We start from the raw sequence: 13228 nt of genomic DNA, 5'->3' as shown, positions 1-13228 counted from the left end.
CTTTTTTCAATGGTCAAAGCATAGTTTAATTTGCAATTTTTTGTGTAATGATTATTAGGCACGCATTTCCTGTATTTATTATGTAAAGGACCACGATTTGTCAAGGTTTAAAGTAATTGACATTATTTACACCCAACTTTCCAACAAACAAAGTTTGTGTTTGTGATTTTTTTTGGAAATATTGACGGGAAATGAGGTAGATTATTATGATTAGTTTTAACTTTTTGAAGTGCGTGAATAATTTATAACAACCGCGCTATAATATCCCTTAAATTTTAAGTTTTGTTGCAGAATTAGCCCCAATTGCTGTTAGGTACGTTTGTAACGCCTGCCATTTGCCAATTTGAGCGAATTAACCTTGACTCATCCCTGTAGCTCCTCTAAACTAAACTCTAAACTAACTAAATTTTCCACTGATAAGCACGTGTTTCGCTCCATAAAATACGAGGAAATTTGTTATTTTTTAAAATGCAAGTCAAGGTTGCGTCTTATCTCATGTTTATAAATAATGTCGTTTTAATATTCATCTTTGGCTGATACGCTGTGTGGGTGGAAAAATCATCAAGCCTTACGTTTTAATGTTCTTAATTGATCAAATGAACAATGTGAATTGTGCAGGTCCAAACTCCGAGTATGACTAACATAAACGCACCGTTATTTATCTAAAACAATGAGATTTATGCTCATATCATTTTAAGTGTTAGTGAGGTTAAGATCGTGCCCTGTTTGTGTAAAAATTGATAATTATGTCCCTCGTTGAGAAATACGCCGATTCCCAAATAGCGGAGGCAAAACAGACCTCAAGGTAACTTTTTTTCTTTGTTTACATATGCACAGATAAACTTTACGGCACTTTTACGACTCGGATTAGGAATTGTCAAGTGAAAAAGTGACACATTCAAAATTACACGTTTGATATGAAGGAAGTCGTTTTTAAGTTTGTCTTGGCCACAGTTTTTGCGTTTTTGGCTGCTTTGTCCAGTTTCTATTACAAGACACTTATTTATATCTTCGGGTGAGCGCTTCCGTGTTATTACGTAACATAACCTATCTTTTGTGATTTTTTTTCAAATTTTATCTGTTTCTGATAAATTTATCAATTTATGGTTTTCTTTAACAACAGCTGGTTCAGCCCCGACTGGTTAACATGGAATAAGTACTCGGAGAGCATGCTAAGGGCCCTAGAGAAAAAAATTCTGCAAAGTAAGTGCCCAATTTTCTGTTTCAGTTTTGAAAATTCATGCCATTTGCTTTAATTTAGCCATTAAAAGCGAAAATAAATAAATAAATTTTAATGTTTTATGTTTGGAAATGCCACAAAAATTAGGATTAGAGGTTGCAGTGACTGTCAACGTTTTTACTAAAAAATTGCTAAAATAATGAAAAAAAATCATGTGGACGTGACCGACGTGAGAATTAGTTGCAGTTTTAATTATATCCAAGTTTGGTAGTTGATTGGACTAAAATTATTAGTTTTATGACCATAAACTGAACATTTTTCATGTTTTTATAGGAACACTATACAGCGTGTTCCTGAAGTAGTACACACCTTGTTCGGCCATTTTTTTTGGTTTAAAAAAGTCCAAAGGGGTTAGCAGTGTATTTCTGGAAAAAAATAAGCTAGATTTTGAATAATTCTGTATAGTTATTTTTTTTTATATAAAAGTGAGTCGTTTATCGTTATTAATGTGTTATGTGTTTATTCTACGTATTCGTTGAAAACAATAGCTTTATCTGTTATTTTTAAAATAATTACGCCGTATTTTAAAATTCCATTTTAGTCGTAAAGACAGCATATCGAGGATGGTACGTGGACATAGGCCCTGTGGTGGGTCCTGCGGACAAAATCTGGACGATATCATTGAACACCGAGTCTCCAAACACCCCTCTAGTCCTTCTGCATGGCTTAGGTGCAGGAGTAGCACTGTGGTGTCTAAATTTGGACGCTTTTGCGGCAAACCGTCCCGTGTATGCCTTTGATTTGTTAGGTACGACTTGTAATAAAATAATCGGAAATATTGACTGTTTTAACGGGGCCAGGTTTCGGCCGATCATCGCGGCCCACCTTCAGTAGCGACGCGATGGAGGCCGAACAGCAGATGGTCAAATCGATCGAAGAGTGGCGGAAGGAAATGAAACTGGACAACTTTGTGTTATTGGGGCACAGTATGGGGGGTTTCCTTGCCGCTTCTTACGCTTTGAGTTACCCAGATCATGTCAAACATTTGGTTTTGGCCGATCCGTGGGGTTTCCCCGAGCGGCCGCAGGAATTCAAAGAGTTGCCTCTGTGGATAAGGACGTTGTCCTACATGTTGCAACCGTTCAATCCTTTGGCCGGGATCAGGGTCGCGGGCCCGCTAGGACCCTGGTTTATTAACACTTTGAGACCTGATATTACTAAGAAATACGCTTCTGCGATTGAACCGCAGGAACTTATCCCTCAGTATATTTATCAGTGTAATTCTCAGACTCCCAGGTGCGGTCTAAATTAATTAGTCAAGTTGATTTTTGTTAACTTTTTTGTGTAGTGGTGAGAGCGCGTTTCACTCGATGATGTCGGGCTTTGGTTGGGCTAAGAATCCGATGGTGAATCGCATCGACAAGATGCGGAAGGATATTTCTATAACGTTGTTGTACGGATCCAGGTCTTGGATCGACCATTCAGCCGCTGAAATAATCAAGTTCAAGCGAATTGATTCCTACTTTAAGTTACAAGTGCGTAGATAAATTTCAAGGTGGGTTTTTTAAATCCCGATTGCAGGTTATCACAGGAGCAGGCCATCACGTGTACGCTGATAAGCCTGAAGCCTTTAATCAGATAGTGTTGGATGCGTGTGCACATGCCGATAATTTAGGGAAAACCAACTACTTAGCTTTAATGCCGTCCGAGTACAACGAAGAGTCGGAAAATTCCGAAAGTGAAACAGGAAACCAAAGCAAGGATTAACAAAGGAGGAAATTAGGTCATATTATTTATCATTGACTCATGTTTTAATGTTGGATCTATCATAAGTTTTTATATTCATTAACAAATTGTAGATAAATTTATTTATTCTGTCGCAACCGTCTATATTTTTTGATATTATTTATTGAACATTTTTTAAATGAAATTTTAGAAGTAGGATAGGAGTTGTACAATGTTAACTACGGATTAGTGGGTCTTGTTAGTTTTCTAAATATTTATTGTTTGTTTTATAGTTATTCAGTTGCCTGACGAGTGTTATACGACTACATATGTCGATAAAAGAATTTTGTGATAAATGTTGAGTTTGAATAATACATTTTATTTCGGCGCGGAAAACTTTCTTTATGTAACGAGATTTTGAAAATAAAATTATGAACTTGAAAATTTGTTTTTTTTTACCCATTTTACCCAGCTTTATTTAAATAAAACTGGTTTAAAAGCAATATTATGGAATCGGCGGTCATTTTTAGAGCACAAGCTTTAACCACAAAAGTGGTTTTTGTTCGCCCGGCGCATCCACCATTTTTACATAGTCTTCGAAATGGTATATAGTTTAGTTATTTCATTGCAGATGAAAGTTTTAAGCTAATTTTAATGTATTTGTGTCGTTAGTGTGACTAATTACGATGTTGTAGGTATGTTCTGTTTGTTCTGATTCACTAAAATTTTTTATAAATTTACCAGCATAGGCTTTGTTACAAGATTGTGGTGTTTTTAGAGTCATTTGGAGTTAAAATTTATGAAAACTGCATTGTATTAAAATTTTGATTTCCTTAGTAGCCAATTAAACCATACATTTTTACTGAAATGTTCAGCTAATTACTTTTTGATGATAAATATGCACTTTGACTAAGAATTCCAAGTAAAGTATGTTTTTTGTTGATATTTTTGTGCTGTTGGTATCGATTTCCTTTATTGATTACACTTTTTTTATAATAATTCAAAATGTGTTGTACGTTTTTTTTTTAGAGAACAAGTGTTTTAATTAATGTTTTTTTTTATTCAAAGACTTTAAAAGACAATTACGTGTCATACGATTGGTTTGTTGAATTATAATAATCAGAAATGAACTTCCGTGGTATTACTTAAAATCAAAATTTAGAATTGCATTAAAAGAGTTTATTAATACAAGTAATATATTATTCATAAAAAATGTGTAAATTTAATGATATTTCAGCATACGTTATAAATAACACTATAAATATAATAATTAATAATATTTAATTGCTGTGAATACTCCGACACAGTGTGGACGCTAAAATAAAGCATGTATTTTAGGTGAGATATTAATGAAAAAACTCCGGACAGATTGATTTTGTTTTGTAATTGTCTTTGATTTACATATAATTTTTTGTTTGACGATCTGAGATCATTTTTTGTTAACTGTTTAACAACAAGAGGGATCGTAAAAATCAAAATTACAATGACAATTAAATAATAAAAACGAACTGCCAAGGAGTTTTTCATAAAAATGAATTTGATTTTAAATTTACTTATTTCGTCGCGCATTTTTTAAATCCCAGTCTTTAGCTTATAAAGTATCAAAGAGTACGAACAACTTGTTCGTAACATCTGAAATTGATAAAGTAAGTTTTATTACATAATTTTTTTCCAACTTACCCCAAGGGCAAATCTGTAATCTAAAGTAACGCCTGCCAAAGAAAATGTCATGGGTTCTAATGAATTTGCCATAAAAATAAGCAAAATTCGTCTGTTTTTAATATTCCAGACGTACCATGGGCAAGTCATTAACAGATCAAATACGCCAGTGGTCTTAACAAAAATTTAGTAATTTTTTTAATTATGTTAGGACTTACCTCTGTACTGAGTGCTTGTCCGGCTTCAGAGAACATGTAGACAACAAGAACTGTGCAAACAGATACAGAAATAAGTCGTACTTTAAGAATGAAGTTTATGTTGTGAAAACTCTGTAAAATAGTTATTTATTTACGGGTTAGGAAAAACACGACGTTGTCTTACGTAAATGGCATAAAATAAAACAGAAATTGAAGTCATTGTTCCCAAAAGGACAAAAACTGGCATTGAAATTTGAACAGTATGGACCAGTTTACGCATCCATCTAATGTAAAATTAAAAACAGTGAGCAATACTTGAAAGTTTGACTTACCTTTTGAGCATTATGTGGTGTGAGATAATTAACCGCATTTTGTCGTAAATTTCGTTTTGATAATTCTGGTCACAAAGTATTTGCAAATTTTTCATATCGTACACGTATTCACCGGAAATTTCGGAAATGTGCTGATGTAGCAAATAAACCTGCATGCGTATTTGCACTATGGCATACATTGTCATGAAGGGCAAGCGGACTGACGAAAACGCCAGCATTGGATAAGTGAAAAAATAAACGTAGTATGGAATTTTCGACCATTTCCCGAAATAATGCTGATACACTTGCACGCACAAAAACCATTCTTTCTGATCACCCCAGATCGGGAACATGGTGATTCCCAAAGCACCGGCAAACAGCAGAACGATGTAATGGATCCGGTTTATTTTCGTTGCTTTCTTCACTATCTCTTCTTTCACTCGCGGACCGCAATAATCAATCGGCCAAAAGAGCGACAAAATGTCTTTAGTGAGATCTATAGCACTGTGTTCTTGAAAAATCGCGAAAAGCATTGTGGCTATAATCTGCGAAAAAAGCTCGGAATGTAATTTCCTGCAAAAACTACTTACATAGCCCATGAGTGACATGGCGCAGCAATACTTCATCATCAGGTCAAAGTGGTAATTGTGAACGAAATAATTTAGTTCGAGCAAAAGGCTGCAAGAGTGGATTACGAGGCAAATGTAGTTTAGCATTTTTGTAACTGGGTGGTAACCACCATCGACGAAAACGTCTTTTATCATGACAAAGGGGTCTTCAGATTTTGTCCGTGTTTTGGAAAACAGGCGCTTTTGCCGTTTGTTTGTTACGTTGGGCATTGTGGTCGCGACTACGAACAAACAGTGTCTGGGGAATTATTAAGAGGACGTTTGTCGTTAATGAGGGTTTAATGATTTGGGTTATTAAAAGTTTTATAACTTTTTAATGTGAGTAAACGTACCTACTATATCCATTTTCATTGTTGTCCTGGTTTATTTATTAAAGTTGCGGACACAATCATATCTGAGACTTTAAAGAAACAGTTTTTTTCTTAATTATTTTTTCTTAAGCATTTTCGATCTTAAGGGTCGGTATACAATATTTAACTGTTCTATTTTGTTTGTTTTCATTATACATAATACATAATGATTAGATAATAAGATAATGTTCGATTTATTGCTTGTTAAACTTTTTTATTCTCATTATTATTCTGTAACTTACTTCTGTATAGTACTTACGCCCGATTCATATAATTATTGATTTGAAGTTTTTGGTGATAAATGAGAGCGTTGAGCTTTGAACTAGAACCAGATTTCACACAATAAAAAATTAAAATTGAATTTTTAATATATTATGGTTCAGTATTTTATTTGCTTCCCTTTTTTATAAGATTTTTAGACTTCAAGGGCAAGCTATTCGTAGAACTATTTTTCTGAAAGTGTTTGTAATATTCGAAATTATTTATGAAGAATTGCAATTAGATAATTTTTTCATTACAATTTTTGCCGTAAGTTAATGGAGCCTCTAACTTACAGTTAGAATCTTAGGGTTTTATAGAAGTTAATTTTAGCATCAACTATGTTGAATAGTTTTTCTTCTTGGAACGTGAATTTCCCAGGTGTGTGAATTGTTCGTTGTCCTTCAAACCAGTAGTGCACCTTAAAAAGTGTTACGTGTGATTTTCAATAAAGCAATAATTTTTTTACATCGACGAGACAATGTCTAGGCTTTATTCTTGAAACTTCAAACACAAAAAACACACTTGCTGTTGCTTGTGCAATTGGGTACTGCTTGCAAGGTATGCTAAAAATTGCCTGTAACCGTAATAATTTACAATATGGGAACAAAAACTTAAATTGTTACTTCGTATTGATAAAAATCGCAAGCAGAGTCACTTTTGCCAATTAAGAAATTGATGCAATACTTCCAGTCTTCTTCAAATTTCCAGTAAGACAGATACTCGCTAATTTTCGCAGTGCCAATCTCCTGCGTAAACTCCTCAATGGTTGGCCATTCGAGCACGCAAACGTACGTTCCGATACTTGCCAGTGACAAAGACTCGTCACTGCTTTCGTTATACTCAATACCCTCAATGATTCTAACAGACGATTGTTGTTTGAAGCCTCTGCCCTTGACTGTAACAAGCAAATTGGCAAAAAGCCTAAAGCTAATTGATTCTAACGTAAAGCATCTTCGATAATTTCGTCAACGAAAATTTTCGAAAACTCCACAATTCCCAAAAATCGTTCGCAAGTTTTGGGACAACGGCCGTACTCGAACCGCATGCCTTTCGTTCGGGAGTCCTTCTGCTCCCCAAAACGCAGTTTTTTCTCTTGTTCGTCGGGGACCGACAACGAGGAAGGCGCTTCTTCGACTGATTTCTCCTCGTTTTTGTCAACGTACTTTAGCTCTTTTTTGGGCACCTCGAAAGAGTCGTCCCTGAATCGTGCTTCGAGCTGCGGCGGTTTGACTTTTTTTGAGACATTGACCTCGTCTTTTGAGGAAGTTGCTAGAGCTGAGGACAGGGAAGAGTGCGATTTTGCCATTTCCTCGGACGATTTAGTGCCGGCTTCTGAAGACTTTTGTTTCAAAACTTCATCACTTTCTTTGATGGAAAAATGCTTTTTTTCTTTTGGATTTTCTTCGGCAGGGTTGCTTTCCGCCATGATGTTAGTTTTGGAAAAAGTGTTTAGCTTGTGGATGTGATGACGTGAAAGTTTGACATTTTCTCACATCACTTTTTGTTTCAAAAAAGGACAAAATAAAACACGAAAACCGATGTGAACGAGACTTTAATTTTCATTCATAATACACTCCAAAACACTGTGCTATCCCAAAAACGTAGGTATTTTCAAGTGAATACGTGGCATATCTGTCCCGATCGACATCCCAAAGAAATCTGCAAGTGACGAAAACATCCTGCGAATTTTTTTCTCCGATTGTGACCAAACAAATTAGTTTATATCTGAAATAAATAAGCACTATTTGAAAATAATTAGAGGGTTTCACCTATCGAACTGCAGTTCTTTGACTCTGGCCCTGATCGCACTCGAGGCCCATTTGGCTTGTTTGGGGCACTTGTCTGGGTCATAAGTTAAATTATCCAGCGCTTCTATCATCACCGCTTCTAGTATTTTTGTAACTTTTTCTGGTTTAAACGGATTATCCGACTCCAGTTTGTAAGTGTTCATAAAACGGGCGCCCTAAAACAGGGTAAATGAGAGCAAAAGTAGAATCGTACATTACCTCGGCAAAGAGTGGTGTGGCACTCATGTTGGAATAATAATCTAATCTCCGACCGGCAACTAGACGAGATTATTATGCAAATATAAACTGGGGTAAATTCTAAGTTAACGAAGTTTAAGTTAGACAAGTTTGGGACTGCTATAAACTGTTTTATCTATAATCGATTGCGGTGCCAGCGAGTCCTGGCACTAGGCCGTCGATGGTGACTAATTGAAACTTAATTTTTACCTTCGAGCGGTCGTAAAAGTCTCCAATAACGCTGAGGCGCCGAATTGAGATTGTGCTCCCGAGGACTTTTTGCGCCCGGCTGCTGAGGCGCTCAGAGCGGCTTTTGCGGCCTTCCTGAAAAGTAAACAATTTCTGAAATAGTTTTTGCTCGTCTGGCACTAAACCTTTCCATCTTCTTTCGTTAAACCCCGGCGTCTACAAAGTACAATTGGAATATTACAAATTACGTATTTTAATTATCTACTTTTCCAAGCTTTCTGAAGAAATTAAGGCGCTGGTTTTCTTCACCATTTCTTCCGATTTGATTTCAGGCAACTCCTGACTCGCTCTACTCACCTTGCTCGCTCTACTGTGAACAGACTGAGTGTCGGATTTTTCTGGAAAAATTGTAATAGGGGATTATAACATAGTCAAACTAAAATACTTTTCTCAATTAGCGATGGCGATTTTTGTTCTTTAATTTCCGGTTTTGCTTCTTCATCTTCTCCGGTTTTACTTGTAATTGATTTACGTTCTTCCGGTTTTGGTTCTTTTTCTTTCGATGCCACCTTATCGACAACTGCCGGTTGTTGTTCTCCAGTTTCAGCAGTTTCAGGTTCCGGTGGTTTAGAAGGTTCAGAGTCTGGTTGAGAGGGGCGTTTTTCTGATGTTTCTTCTTCAGTAGGAGGAGCAGAAGTTACTGACGGACGTGCTTCTTCAGTAGCTTCTTCAGGTTTAGCTTCGGGTGGTTCTTCTGGTTTTGGTTCTTCGGTTGTTTGTGACGGTTCTGGGGTTGCTTCAGTTTCAGGATTGGCGGTTTCCTCACCTCCAGGAGCCTCGTTTTTTTCTGGTGGTACTTCCTGCTCTTGATCACCCATCGCAGTTTATAAGCAATGTAAAAGGATTTTATAATTTGACTAGTTTATTTGACGTATTGACGACTGTTACTTTGAATTAACCGCGCAACTGGGATGGTCCTACTTTCGGGACAGACTGTATCGTAGATCACAATAAATAAACAGTTAAACTACTCAAAGCACAAATATTGTGTTAAACTTATTCATTGTCATTATCATATTAATTATTTTATTATCATAAAAGGGCAAATTCAGAACTTTGAAATTAAAAATTAATTTATTTGTACCGTAGACCCAATTCATCGCTATAGTAGCTCTATTGCTATTGTCAAATGACAAAATATCTACTTTCAATAGGTTTATTTTTGTGATAAATTAGTCATTGTAAATCAATTTTTGATAAATAGGATGTGAAGCAGTATTGCAGAATGTGGAAATTAATGCAGAGCGCCTCTAAGCTGTCTTCCAGCTTAAGGTTAGATATTGGATTTTTTTTAGGTTATAATTATATAATTTCGTTTTTTGCAGAAATTATGTATTGAGCAAGAACTGTGCCTTTCATTACCGGAACTACCAAAGTAGTAAGACATTATTTAATGATGCTGCGAAAGAATTTGTTAAAAAAACAGATAAAAAACCTAATTTTAATTTTTCAACATGTACAAAGATAGCATTGGGGTTATCAAGTGGTGGTATTTTGCAAATTGCTTTGGTAAACAACAGGGCTTTATGTACAGCTAAAACCAATAGAATGACAACATACAGGACATCCTCTGGCAAACAGCAAAAATTTGATTGGGATAAATTTTGGCAGTATTTAAAACCCCATATTTGGTATCTTATTGCGGCAATTGCTGTTAGTTTTTCCTCATATTTTATAGTTCCTGATTAAGTTAATATATATTATAGGGAGCTTTAGCTGTTGCGATCTTAAATATACAAATACCGCAAGTAATGGGAGGGGTTATTAATGTTATAGCTCAGTATACAGACAACAAGAATAGTGAATCATTTATAAATGAAATGAAAGTGCCTGCGATTAAACTTATTGCAATGTATGTTGGCCAAGTTAGTATTTGATTTTTTTTATTTAAATTTTTAATGAATTATTTTATAGTCACTTTGTACGTTTTTTTACATTTACATGTTATCTAATTTGGGTGAAAGAATTTCATTTCAAATGAAAACCGATTTATTTGCTGCAATAATGCGCCAAGATATTGCGTTCTTTGACCAACAAAGAACCGGTGAGGTGATCAACAGGTATCCAAGCGGACCCGTAACTTGAAAATATAAAAACTTTTTAGAAAATAATTTTTCAGACTGACTTCCGATATCCAAGACTTTAAAAGCAGTTTTAAACAGACGGTATCGGGCGGTTTAAGGGCAATTGCCCAAATTGTGGGATGCTCAGTGTCCCTAATTATGATTTCACCTCACATGACTTTTATTACGTTACTTTGTGTCCCCACAGTTATTGCTGTTGGGACGCTTTTTGGGGGCTTGTTAAGGAACACTTCAAGGAAAGCACAGGCACAGGTAGTGGTAATTGTTTATTGGTTTTTTTCTTTGAAAAAAAATTCAGATTGAAAAAACAACCGCTGTCGCGGATGAAGCTGTAAGCAACATAAGAACAGTCCGAGCGTTTGGGATGGAAGATCAAGAGAGGGAATTATTTGATGCTGAGGCTGAATTAGCAATGGTTTTAAATGAAAATTTGGGTTTTGGTATTGGGTGGTTCCAAGCGGGTACAAATTTATTTTTAAATGGGATGGTTTTAATTACACTTTACATGGGTGGTTATTTGCTCTCAACTGATAAGTTGTCTCCGGGAGAATTGATGGCGTATTTGATGGCCTCCCAAACTATTCAGAGGTCATTGGGGCAACTGTCCCTGCTTTTTGGGTCCGTGGTCAGGGGGGTTGCGGCAGGATCGCGTGTTTTTGAGGTTTGTCTTTGTAATAACAAGCTACAGAGGACTGAAACTAGGAGGCGAAACGTGATTTAAAATTATTCATTTTTTGTATTTTTACCAAATTTTGTAATTTAGAGCATCCGAGTAACAAGGATGAGGACTATGTGGGCTTCAAATTGTTTTAAATAAATTTAAATTCTTTTTGTTTCATTTCAAAAATTCATGAGGAGAAATTATTACTGACTTATAAAAATTTGAAATTTGTTCATGGCTTATTCGTTTGAATAAAAAAATTTATTATCTCATATTAGGGCCCCATTTTTTTTAAATTGCATGAAAAAATTATTTGTGATGCCTTTAGCAACAATATTTATGCCTTTATGTGTTGTGATTTAACAAAAAATGTGTGTCATTTTTGATTAAAAATTAGGGCAAGACAATTTTACTTCAGCTACATTTTTGGGATAACTTTATTTCTTGCGCTTAAGTAATTAATGTAAACGGACTTGACGTTAACTGAACTAATAAAAGAACATTTGATTTGTATCGTGTCACCTCCTAACATTTTAGTCCTCCGTTAATAAACTAAGAACATTTTAAAAAATTGCATTCGTAGTATATGAATTTACGACCAACTATGCCTTTAAGAGGAGGGAAAATAATTCCAGAAGATAATCTGAAGGGTGATATTGAGTTCAAAAACGTAACATTTGCTTATCCAACGCGACGACAACAGGTTGTTATAAAAACTTGTTTGTGGATGTAATGAAATGTTTCGATTTTGTAGTATGTTTTAAAGAATTTTGATTTAAAAATACCTTCTGGTAAAACTTTGGCAATAGTTGGAGCTTCAGGTAACGGCAAATCTACGGTTGTTGCGCTGATAGAACGGTAAATACCAAGTGATTTGAGTTATTTTATCCGCAGTTTTAAAAACATCTCTTTAATTAAACAAAAATTCCAAAAAAATCGTAGATGATTTTTTTCATACATTTAGAACAACGCTTAAATTGGATTAAAATTCCCAACAAATAAATTGAGAGACTGAGTTGTCTGAGACGTTTAGATATCCATTTTTTTATTATTTTTTTGTATATTAAGAAGTGTTACGTGATTGCGGATAAACTTCGTTAGACTTTTCTTCACAAGAAAAAATTGTAGATTTTACGACGTAAATTGCGGTTCGGTCACTTTAGACGGTCATGACATTAAAACCCTCGACCCATCATGGTTGAGACAGCGTGTTCTGGGGCTAATAAGCCAAGAGCCAATTTTGTTTGGTACTTCCATTGTCGAAAATATCAGATATGGGCTCCCTAGTGCCTCAGATGAGGAAGTCAAAGAAGCGGCAAAATTAGCAAACGCCCATGACTTTATCTCCAGTTTTCCGCAAGGGTATGACACTATGGTGGGTGAGAGAGGGGTGACATTATCCGGTGGCCAAAAACAAAGAATTGCCATTGCTAGAGCGTTACTTAAAAACCCGACAGTATTACTATTAGATGAAGCAACAAGGTATTTTATTAGAAATTCGCTAAGTTTTGTTAGATACACACAATTTTTTAGTGCTTTAGACACAGAATCGGAGAAAGTCGTACAAAACGCATTAGAAAATGCTAAAAAGGGGAGGACCGTTGTGGTGATCGCCCACCGACTGTCCACGGTTCAGAACGCTGACATAATTGTTGTTTTGAATAAGGGGGTTATAGTTGAGGTAAGTCCTGGATTTGGCAAGTCAGGTGCAACAAATGTTGTTTAGATGGGGACCCATGAGGAGTTGACACGCAAGCGGGGCTATTACTGGTCTCTGACGTACCAACAGCAGGAGGTTCCCGCCGGTTAATTTGTATTTTTTGTATGAAATAAATTGTTTGTGTTGGAAAACTGCCTTTTTTTGGAGTCCCGTTGAATAATGAATATGCATTTTCCGT

At 35.6% G+C, this 13228-nt stretch overlaps 4 protein-coding genes across 7 annotated transcripts; 2 read left to right on the top strand and 2 right to left on the bottom strand.

Moving 5' to 3' along the window:
• The first annotated feature begins 468 nt into the window (after positions 1-468).
• Positions 469-3349, top strand: LOC660614 ((Lyso)-N-acylphosphatidylethanolamine lipase). 2 transcript variants are annotated; one of them, XM_008197326.3, is made up of 6 exons: positions 469-805; positions 1124-1203; positions 1782-1988; positions 2041-2476; positions 2529-2715; positions 2762-3349. In XM_008197326.3, exons 1-6 carry the CDS (start codon positions 747-749, stop codon positions 2945-2947), a joined length of 1155 nt encoding a protein of 384 aa, XP_008195548.1. In that variant the 5' UTR covers positions 469-746; the 3' UTR covers positions 2948-3349. The 2 variants fall into 2 exon arrangements, with proteins under 2 accessions (XP_008195548.1, XP_008195547.1); XM_008197325.3 differs by lacking the exon at positions 469-805 and adding an exon at positions 854-1015.
• A 753-nt stretch (positions 3350-4102) lies between these two features.
• Positions 4103-7817, bottom strand: LOC103313598 (odorant receptor 198). 3 transcript variants are annotated; one of them, XM_064355447.1, is made up of 10 exons: positions 7255-7817; positions 6936-7207; positions 6779-6886; positions 5663-6730; positions 5094-5617; positions 4946-5045; positions 4783-4893; positions 4586-4738; positions 4459-4537; positions 4103-4220 (listed from the first exon to the last, which is right to left on the bottom strand). In XM_064355447.1, exons 1-4 carry the CDS (start codon positions 7736-7738, stop codon positions 6608-6610), a joined length of 987 nt encoding a protein of 328 aa, XP_064211517.1. In that variant the 5' UTR covers positions 7739-7817; the 3' UTR covers positions 4103-4220; positions 4459-4537; positions 4586-4738; positions 4783-4893; positions 4946-5045; positions 5094-5617; positions 5663-6607. The 3 variants fall into 3 exon arrangements, with proteins under 3 accessions (XP_064211517.1, XP_008195491.1, XP_015836799.1); XM_008197269.3 differs by lacking the exons at positions 6779-6886; positions 6936-7207; positions 7255-7817 and having other exon boundaries at positions 5663-6609; XM_015981313.2 differs by lacking the exons at positions 6779-6886; positions 6936-7207; positions 7255-7817 and having other exon boundaries at positions 5094-6609.
• A 30-nt stretch (positions 7818-7847) lies between these two features.
• Positions 7848-9523, bottom strand: LOC660784 (translation initiation factor IF-2). Its single transcript, XM_971266.4, has 6 exons — positions 8971-9523; positions 8791-8923; positions 8711-8741; positions 8547-8660; positions 8082-8275; positions 7848-8037 (listed from the first exon to the last, which is right to left on the bottom strand). Exons 1-6 carry the CDS (start codon positions 9401-9403, stop codon positions 7872-7874), a joined length of 1071 nt encoding a protein of 356 aa, XP_976359.2. The 5' UTR covers positions 9404-9523; the 3' UTR covers positions 7848-7871.
• A 169-nt stretch (positions 9524-9692) lies between these two features.
• On the top strand, positions 9693-13181 carry LOC660837 (mitochondrial potassium channel ATP-binding subunit). The gene is made up of 11 exons (XM_967040.4): positions 9693-9857; positions 9911-10238; positions 10292-10450; positions 10500-10645; positions 10705-10921; positions 10968-11330; positions 11914-12033; positions 12085-12188; positions 12459-12812; positions 12864-13011; positions 13057-13181. Exons 1-11 carry the CDS (start codon positions 9811-9813, stop codon positions 13138-13140), a joined length of 2070 nt encoding a protein of 689 aa, XP_972133.2. The 5' UTR covers positions 9693-9810; the 3' UTR covers positions 13141-13181.
• Positions 13182-13228: the final 47 nt, after the last annotated feature.

Source organism: Tribolium castaneum, chromosome 3 (assembly GCF_031307605.1).
Source record: "Tribolium castaneum strain GA2 chromosome 3, icTriCast1.1, whole genome shotgun sequence".
Lineage (NCBI taxonomy): Eukaryota > Metazoa > Arthropoda > Insecta > Coleoptera > Tenebrionidae > Tribolium > Tribolium castaneum.
Note: the sequence above shows the minus strand (reverse complement) of the source record. Positions and strands in the feature narration are given on the sequence as shown.

Excerpts from the sequence above, each read along its gene's own strand:
- LOC660784 (XM_971266.4), bottom strand. The coding sequence starts at position 9,403 with ATGGGTGATCAAGAGCAGGAAGTACCACCAGAAAAAAACGAGGCTCCT. Across the intron at positions 8,661-8,710 it reads TAACGAAAGAAGATGGAAAG|GAAGGCCGCAAAAGCCGCTC; the intron begins GTTTAGTGCCAG and ends TTTACTTTTCAG. Across the intron at positions 8,038-8,081 it reads AAAGAACTGCAGTTCGATAG|ATATAAACTAATTTGTTTGG; the intron begins GTGAAACCCTCT and ends TATTTATTTCAG.
- LOC660837 (XM_967040.4), top strand. The coding sequence starts at position 9,811 with ATGTGGAAATTAATGCAGAGCGCCTCTAAGCTGTCTTCCAGCTTAAG. Across the intron at positions 10,451-10,499 it reads TTGCAATGTATGTTGGCCAA|TCACTTTGTACGTTTTTTTA; the intron begins GTTAGTATTTGA and ends ATTATTTTATAG. Across the intron at positions 13,012-13,056 it reads ATAAGGGGGTTATAGTTGAG|ATGGGGACCCATGAGGAGTT; the intron begins GTAAGTCCTGGA and ends AATGTTGTTTAG.
- LOC660614 (XM_008197325.3), top strand. The coding sequence starts at position 918 with ATGAAGGAAGTCGTTTTTAAGTTTGTCTTGGCCACAGTTTTTGCGTTT. Across the intron at positions 1,016-1,123 it reads ACACTTATTTATATCTTCGG|CTGGTTCAGCCCCGACTGGT; the intron begins GTGAGCGCTTCC and ends CTTTAACAACAG. Across the intron at positions 1,989-2,040 it reads GTATGCCTTTGATTTGTTAG|GTTTCGGCCGATCATCGCGG; the intron begins GTACGACTTGTA and ends TAACGGGGCCAG.
- LOC103313598 (XM_015981313.2), bottom strand. The coding sequence starts at position 5,911 with ATGCCCAACGTAACAAACAAACGGCAAAAGCGCCTGTTTTCCAAAACA. Across the intron at positions 5,046-5,093 it reads CACCACATAATGCTCAAAAG|ATGGATGCGTAAACTGGTCC; the intron begins GTAAGTCAAACT and ends ATTTTACATTAG. Across the intron at positions 4,538-4,585 it reads ATTACAGATTTGCCCTTGGG|ATGTTACGAACAAGTTGTTC; the intron begins GTAAGTTGGAAA and ends TATCAATTTCAG.